General features: G+C 42.7%; 1 protein-coding gene across 1 annotated transcript in view; it reads left to right on the forward strand.

Annotated features, from left to right (window-relative positions):
* Positions 1-1,288: 1,288 nt before the first annotated feature.
* Positions 1,289-9,016, forward strand: part of ATP10A (ATPase, class V, type 10A) — a gene marked incomplete at its 5' end in the record, with an annotated part of 71,724 nt that continues 63,996 nt past the window's right edge. The window contains one exon of the mRNA XM_009704706.1: positions 1,289-1,493. Coding sequence (XP_009703008.1) covers positions 1,289-1,493 — 205 coding nt within the window. The remainder of the gene's footprint in view (positions 1,494-9,016) is intronic.

Consider the following 9,016-nt stretch of genomic DNA (forward strand, 5'->3'; position numbering starts at 1 on the left):
GTATTTTAAAATAATATACTTTAAAGAACATAAAATAGCCACCACTACTCCCTACCTCCCATCAGAATCCCGTTCTGCCAGTTACAGTGCTATTACAGGAGACTGTCTCTGGTGACGGTGACAGTGACAGTGCCAGCACTGACAGCCGTCTCGGTGCTCACACAGCTAAAGGCCTTCTGACAGCTCAGAGAAGTGCCAGAATAGCAGCTTCCCATTTTCAGGAGGTATTTTACCAAGTTAATACTGTGGCTGTTTTGAAATGAATGTCTTTCAAAAACACAACAGAAGAAAGCAATTTAACACAAATGCCAAGAAAGCACATGAGTCTGTGCGTGTCATGAAACTAATCTCTTGAATTTTAGCTAGAATTAATTAAGCAATCACCTGTTCCTTTTTCCTCTTGCTTTCAAGAAAAAGTTAAAAAATAAAAAAATAGCAAACAGGCATGACCTTTAAAACTAGAAAGGTTTAGTGGTTGTATCTAAATGAACAACATACACATCACTGTTTCAGGTGGGTAAGTCTTTGAATTGACAAAGAAATTCAACTCCAAAATAAAAGGTTCAGTGTAATTGAGCAGAAATTAGCTGTGTAACAGACGGCGCTATGGCTAGGATGGAAATACTACAGAAATACTTAAAAGAAATGACAGTGTCCTTTCCCAGTAGAGTAGTTGGGACGGCGTTTTTCCACATGACATGTCCTTGTAATTCTAGGTTTAGTGATGAATAGTGGAAATTCCTATTAGGGATTTTTAGCTCCTTCATCCAAATGTCACATGCAGCACTATACGAAGTTTGTTCCTGTTGGAAAGAGGGAACAAGGGAAAGCTATCTGAGGGTGCATCAGAGGGTGGTACGAGGATGGTATGTGATGGAGGACGTTCAGGAGCCATGCCAAGCAGATGTCCTGCGCCCAAGCTTGTTCTCAGTTCCCCCCTTGCCCTGAAAGTGGCTCCTTTTCACCCGGTACAGACAGCAGCCCCCTCCCCTTCATGGGGTCAGACGGATGGCTGGGAGCATGGAGGGAGGGAAAGGAGAGTGTGTGAAGCTGCTGCTTACCCTGCTTAGCCAGGTCTAACGTCAACATGTGGTCCTCTGGGCCTTAAAAGAGAGTCTTGGGAACTCAGACTGCATTGCCTTTTCCCGGGGTAACTTGAGAGTACCTGAGAACCTTCCAAAGGCACTGTATTCCTGTTACAGATCAAACCACATCTTATCAGAAGCACCCCAGTCTGTGCATTTTTTTTTTATATATGTCCTGTAAATGTCTTTTTTTTCTTTTTCAGAAATGAGAAGAAATATCTAAGCAGATACTGGAAAGAAGTGAAAGTTGGAGACTTTGTGCAGCTTCGCTGTAATGAAATTATACCTGCTGACATATTGCTGCTCTCCTCAAGTGATCCCGATGGGCTGTGCCATATAGAAACAGCTAACCTGGATGGTGAAACTAACTTAAAGCAAAGACAGGTGGTGAGGAGGTTCTTAGAGCTGGTAAGTCACTGTTCCTAACTCTCATTTATGATAAGAATTTGTTTCCGGTAAGTAAACTGTGCACCGATCCATTCCACACCAGTTAAATCTGCTTGTTCTAGTAGTGCTAATGAATTACTGTTATGGTTGTTATTAAAATAGCCAACAGCTGACCTCATCATAGTATCAGAAGTTTTACCATAATTTTTCCCTGAATTTGAATAGGAATTATTTGGGGCAATTGTGTGCGGTTGGAAAATGTTGGGGTTTTTTAATGGCTTCTATTGTAGCTTGGTTTTTGAAAACACATTTCAACTGCCCAGTGAGAAGATATTTAATATAAACAACTATTTTTCCTGCCTGCAAATCAGATCAGTTTCAATTAGGAATTTTCCCTGAAACTTCTTGTTGCAGAATATCCCTCCAGCACTTGGAGCATTAAATCTTCTAAGATTTAAAGGGACAGCATGCATGCATTCTGGAGATGTCTGCACTGAAAAACTGTTTTACTGCTCTCTCACTGTGCTTATCTCTCCCTGACAGCACTATTTTGAAACAAAACAAAATCCAGATCAGTTACTGTCAGCAGAATTAGAGGAAATTACCTAAAGTTTTACTTGCTTTAATAATCTCATTGAAATAGTATTTATTTGTATGCCCTCCTCTCCCATCCTTCTTGCCAGCTAACCCCAGTTTCCTGTATTTTATCAGAAAAAAAATTGATTATTTTCTAGAACTCAGCTACATCTTTTTTCCTAGTAGCTCTTCTCATTTGAGAGATTTTGCAAACAATGGGAGCTGCTACCCTTACCACCATCATCAAAGGTAACTATGGAAGCCTATAGTTGTACTGAGGTACATGAGCATTAATGAAATTGCAATCCAACCAATAGGATAAAAATCAATGTGTCTTCCAAACAATTCTTTATGGTAGATAGAGCCTATCTCTGAATAACTTGTAAAAATGTGAGATAAAGACTTGTTAGAGATGGCATGACAGCTACTGCCACAGCAAGAAGCTTAATCAGCTACAGGCCAAATGTTTTAAAAACTGGTTGTTTCAAAGAAGCTAATTGAATTGCTTCTCAAACATCCCATCCTGTTCCCTCTGAGTGGGTAGAGCTCCAGGGAAGTACTCAGATGATGTATCCGAGTTCTTTGCCATCGTAGACTTCCTGCATGATCTCAGGCATGTCTATATGCCTATTGATTGCATATAGGATACTGAATACAGGGATGCTTTCGTGTTTGTGGGTACAGTTATAAGCTAAGGGCACTTCCCAGCTTTATCTCAGAGGAAGACCCGGGAAGGCACCAGTCCTTCCACTCATCCTTAGCAGATGGTTGGATTTCTGTGATCCAAGACCATCTGACACACAGCAGGAGGTGTTGGTAAACACAGTGAAAGGAATAGATGTGTCCAAGTACAGATCATCACAAGACTGGCTTTCAAGAACCTTGCTGCCCAGAGGAGTCCCTTATCGTGTGTCAGGATCCCTGGCTTCCTGGCAGCGGAGTCATGATTCGGCACTAGGAGTGCGATTCCTGGAAGCTGCCGGGCTGAAAGGGGACCTGCTGACCCTGCAGACTCCCCTGCTCCTGAGAGCTGTGATGCCTAGATGTGTGCCTGAGCCATCAGCTCTGGAGTCTCTCTCTGTCTCTAACCAGCGAGCACATGCGTGTATTAATACAGCAGGAAAACCAGGAGGGAGTACCCCTGCAACCTCACATTTGGCATACTTGCTAGTGTTTAAATTGCTGATCCAAACTAGGCAGCTGAAAACTTCAGGTCAGGGGTTTGTACGGTTTGGCAAGGCCTGTAACCTTTAGACTGTTGTGTGGAAGTGAGTGGCAGTGCCATTTCCTCCTCAAGCAGGTTAAAGGTTATCAAAGAATGAATTGGGCCCCGTTAGGGAAGAAGGCTGAGGAAACAGTGCCTACCTAGGGAAGCAAAGCTAGGTTTATGTGCCAGGCAGCTCAGCACATCAGGGTATAGGTGGCATGGCTTGCTCAGCATTCCCTGCTTTACTGAGGAAATTAGTTATCATATAGATACTTACAGTCAGCTTTGTAGACACCTAATGCACTTTGCATTTCCAGCCCATCCTCCTGCCGTGTCTTAGTTCTCTGTATTATAAGATGGTTATGGAACTTTTCTATCTCAGAAGTATACTCCAAAATATGTGGATAAAAAATTTTTAAAAATAAATTTTAGATCACAAGAAGCCTAGCTACAATAGCAGTGAGGTCCTTAATAAATTGTCAGGAGTTAAACTGGGGTCGATGACAGAAAGCTCATTCATTCCAATGAAAACAGGACTGGGTCCGAAGAAGTCAAGTAGTGAAAGAGAGCTTGTAAGAAAACCACATGTGACTACCTCCCCTCTCTTAAAATAGCTGAGAAAGCAGGAAATATCCAAGCCCAGGTTCCTGCATCAACGAAGTTACAAAGTGCACACCTGCCACTACCAAGTCCTCAGCAGCTGCAGCATCACAGAGCCTCTCTGTAACAGCATCCCGTAAGTTATCCAGGCAAATACTTGCCATCCTCGTTAAAGTCTTGGCCAAAACCTGTCTGAGCCCACTGTTAATTCATGCAGTAGCACTACCTTCCTCACCCCATACTAGTAGGGATAGGCTCTTACTGATTCTTGAAGGTGTTGCCCTGCTGAGAGACACTCAGCAGTGGGGTAGAGGGAGCTATTTGGCAAATGTTGGATGAATAGTAAGCCCACAGCCAAGTAGCATGGAACAGCAAGGGGATGTCTGTTTTTTGGAGTGAAGTTTAGTTCCTATCTGCTTATGTCTTAAGTTGCCACACCTGGAGAGAGCTTATTGTTAGAACTCATAAAATACTTTGGAGGACCAAAATTTTCTTGCGCCGGATGCTGACCATCCTTTACCAAACCTCAGAGAAGTTCATTCCCAAATCTCTTATAGGACCTGCATCCCAACCTGTTCATGCATTGGACAAGAATGCTTTTACATTTTTATATTACCATTGTACTCAGCAGAACAACTCGCAGTTACGTTTATAGCTGTTTGGTTCTATGTCATTCTGCAGCCCTGTTGTTCAAGAGGAAAACAAACAAATAGATTATGTAGTCCTGACCCTCTCTTTCCCACACTGCTAAACTCTTCCCCCACCCTCCTTACAGAATGACGTGCCTGGTCATGTGGCTTATCATAGGACAAGAAACACAGATTTTTTGGAAGCTGCTTCTTAAAATATCAGCTGCCCGTAGCTGTCTTTGAATAATGTCTCTGTAGCAGTATCTCAAGCATTTAAAAGAAGCTGTGTTAGTTACAAAGCTTGACCTTTCTGTGTTTCTTATATGAACTAACTGATAACTTCCGAGCACATGCCTGTGAAGCAGATCAATAGATAGCTATTTCTATACCCATCACTCTGCTGGGCATGGGAAAGGAGCAGGGGTGGGGGCTGGAACAGTTGTTTTAAGCCACTTTTATGCTTTCCTTATTCTGTCCCTGCCCTCTGCCCACCCATGCAATTTAAAGTCCCACAGGTCTGCGCCGAGCTGCTTGCCACGGAGAGCCTGCTTGCCAATTTGGAGTCGCTCAAGTGGGGTGTGTGCTGGGCAGTCCTCTTGCAACCACTGCACTCTCTCCAAACACCCTCTCCAGAGGCCAGCAAGCCCAGCAGCTGTCCTCTGGAAGGGCAGCCATTCTGCCCGCACGCTCCAAAGGATCTTTGTGTAGCTCCCTTCAGCATTAACAGCATATAAGGTCCATAGAGCCAGAGAATAAAAGGTCTCAGAGTTTCCCTCTTCCAAATCTTTGTTCAGAAAAGTACCATTCTGATCTCTTCTTAGCCCAACTCCTGAAGCAGCAATAAGCAATTATAGCAGTTCGGTATCCTCGTCTCCAGTGCTTCACAGGCATTATACTCTAAACATACGCTCAGAAGATCCAAGATCAGCATTTGTGGGCTTGGATTGGACCTCTTTGCGCGTGAATTCCAAGAAACTATTTTCCTTTAAAATGCAAGTGACCAGAAATACTGCTTATTTTAGTGCTGCTTTCATTTGTCTGAGTAATTTATAGTAGACTGGGAACATATTGCTTCTTAGCTTTGCGTGTTTAACAAATGTGATCTATCTGACACAAACCTGTACTTTCTGTACATGAGTCTACAACCTATAGATAGACAAGCTGTGCTTCCTCTGTGGCTTGTACATCTGAATATACTAGTTTTAATGTATACCTTGTTATTGTACACTCACAACAGTCAGTCAAGAAAAAAAGAAATCGCTCAGTGAGTAGGTTAAAAAAGAAAAAAGGAAACAGGAGATTTTTCAAAGGCCTTGACATTTTTTCATCCGAGACTTTAAATACTGTAGTCTTGTTAATACAGCTACTACAGCAATAGGATGTGCTAGAAATGTTTGAAATAGTCAGAAATGTACTTCTGCATGCTCTGTCTTTGAAGTCAAAAGGACAGTGGACTGTCCTCACACTGAAACACAGATCAGATCCATGTGTGCACCATGACATGCTGGTGAGCGTAGCTGGGAGAAAGCACTGTGCTAAATCCCACTGTGAGTGATCTAACAGTGCTAGCAGTGACCAGTAAGCATCACTTGGAAAAAACGAGTTTTTCTTGGTATTCCACCAGTTTCCTTCCAATTTCTAACCCACCCTCGCTGCTGCCGAGTCACAGCAGCCATTTCTGGTGCGCTGGATCTAATAGGAGACACAGTAGGCAGGAGGAATCAATGTGTTTTCTGTGCTACTCCGCAGGCTGCTGTGCCACCACACCCTCCGCAGTTGCTTATGGAATGTTTTCCGTCCATCTGAGACATCGTGTCAGCCGCTGTTCAGAGAACGGATAAGCAGATACAGCTTGGGCTGCGAAAGCTCAAAACTCCCTTTCAGGTTTCATAAACTTGATTTAGGATATTTTGATAGTATGAATCTAGACTCATAAAAAACATTTACATTTTCTTGCTGCCTTGTAGTATGAAACAAACAAAATACTCCAGTGTTTTTACTCAGTATGCCTTTTAACAAAATCCACAAAGACTCACTGTGGATTCTGGAGCAGCTTATGGTTTATTAACCACTGGCCATGTCCTGGATGTTTATGTGGAAAGCTTCAGTTCAGCTGAAAGCTAAGCTAAACCTAGCAGCTGCCATGCCCTGTGAGAACGTGCGTGTATCCCTCTGAGCGCTGGTGGGGAATGGATTTTTTTTCCCTGTCATTTTCTCCTAAGAGTAGACCTTTGTTCAAAAGAAGCTTGTGCTAGCATGATTAAACAGGTTTAGATAAGTCTTGCAAATGACTTTGTGGTTGCTTATTTACTTTGTCTAAAAAGCACATCTGAATTTGGTGTCTGCCTGTTTGGGAGGGTTCATTTGAATGCCAAGTAGCACCAAAATAACTCATCAGTCTGATTTCCTCACAAGTCAGTATGTCAACCCTTTCGAGAATATGTATAAACTCAGAGCCTATGCTTACTGCAGGCACATTTGCTCATCTGTCCCAGCATGGCAGCTGGGCTGAATTGACCGATCCAGCTTTCATTCCAGCCCTACCTGTTCTTGCACAGTGCTGGAAGCATAGTGGGTACAACTGGACTTAGAGGAACGGTCCCACAGCTCCCTGTCTGAAGCATTAAGCCATTTATACTATCTCTTTCTTTCCCTGGTGAGTTCTAGGTAGAAACTGGTCCAGAAGAGAAGACAAGACTGCCTTCTAGAAGGGCTGTACTGTAAGCTTGACTGTTGGTGGCTGCAGGCTGCTTGGTGTATGAGATACTCTGGGAAGGTCAACTCGTGCTAATTGCATGAAAGCAGCTCACAGGGCAACCTTGGTATCTCAGTGTAGATGTTCCTTTTGCTTTCAGTTTTTCTCCCTCAAAAAAATAAAAAAAAAAAAAAGAGGAAAGAAAGCAATTTTCAAACTTTGGTTTAGCCTAAACTGAACTAAGATTTCTTGTGCAGCCATCTGCATTGGTTAAACTAGCCCAGGTTGAGAGAACAGCTGAAGTTAAACCAGCACAACTCCCAGGCGGACTAGTTTTCAACTCACCTGCTGATATGAGGTTCGTATCTCAAAGAGTCTGATTGAGTCTCCTAAAGCAACACAAGAATGGGCATAGCTATACTCTCCCTGTTGCTCCTTGTCCCACTAGTACCCTCAGGCTACCATCCACCTGAAATTAGTGGGAATAGAACACTATTATAATAAAGTAGATGTGAACTAGTCAGCATACTCTGTTGTTTAGCCTGTAAGTACTTTAACACCGTAGAATCAGGCCACAAGAACAGTGAATGTCTCTCTAGCATCTTTTGGGGGTTATCCCTTGTGCCTTTCTTTTTTGCAGTATTTTAAGAAAGTTCACAAGCCTAGGAAAAGTGGCTCAAAAATTCCAGATACATGCATGTTAAAACAGCAGATTAGTGCTCCATCCCACACATGTTGCCAGAATTAGATTTCCCTGAGGGAAAAGAAAGTTAAAAAAATAACCAAACAAGCAAAAGAAAACAATGTTTTTCCCTATGCACTACCAGAATATTAAATTAGAAACTATTTTTTTAGTTTCAGAGTTTAGCTGAAGATTTTAGGGAAACAAGTCTTGCAAGAAGACTTGTGTCTCTCAGTGCAAAATGTGAGCATGTCACACCTCCTGAAGACGTTTGTGTGATATCGTGCCTTAAATGTTCGGTAGATTTCTTTGATGCAGGTTGGATCGCTATGGAAAGCTCTACACTTATATTGTATCTTTTTTTGGATAGTACCATGTTCAGAGATGACTTGTGTGGAAACTGTGGACGTGTCTAACTAAAGAGGAAGCAACTGCTGTGTGTCTAACAGAGAAACAGACATAGAGCAACTGCATGCGGAGCCGCCTGGTGCAGAGCAGGACCCAAGTCAGTGCTGTGGTAAACTCTTGTGCGAGCTAAAACTCCTAAAGGAAGGCTGAGAACAATTTTTCGCTCTACCGTTTTACCACGGCATTTAATCAGCAGTCTCACACTGGGAGGTATGGGGAAATAAAAAATGCAAGAATGATAGTTCACTTCCTCCTTGGTCAACTTTGAGCAAGGTTATCATTGCTTTCTAGTTTCCATTGTGCAGGTGTCCAGGCTGCAAGTTTGACTGTCGAGAGAGCTTCCTTAGAGGGACAAAGAATTTGAATAACTATAAGAGAAAATTTTTGATGTCTTAATCTAAGCATTGGGGGGAGGAGGGTGGGAGCAGAGGAAGAGTCCAGTTCTGATGAGTGCTGAGTACTTTTACCGTTGGCATTGGCTGATTGTTTCTTTGTTTAAATATAGACTAAAGGGGCTAAATTGATGAATCGAAGTTTGAATGTCTTGGCTGTGAAGGACCTCCCATCCCTAGGGTAATACTTCCAGCGCTGGTAGAACAGTGGTAAATTCATGTAAGGAAACGTATTATGCCAGTGCTTGTGCTACATCTGTCCTCTGGAGAGGCAGGACATGTCATTCTCTGTATCGATAGTCCAGCATCTCTCTGTTCTGCCATTTCTCTGAAAACGCATTAGAAAACAAGAGAG

Source organism: Cariama cristata, unplaced genomic scaffold, assembly GCF_000690535.1.
Source record: "Cariama cristata isolate BGI_N322 unplaced genomic scaffold, ASM69053v1 scaffold1307, whole genome shotgun sequence".
Taxonomy (NCBI): Eukaryota; Metazoa; Chordata; class Aves; order Cariamiformes; family Cariamidae; genus Cariama; species Cariama cristata.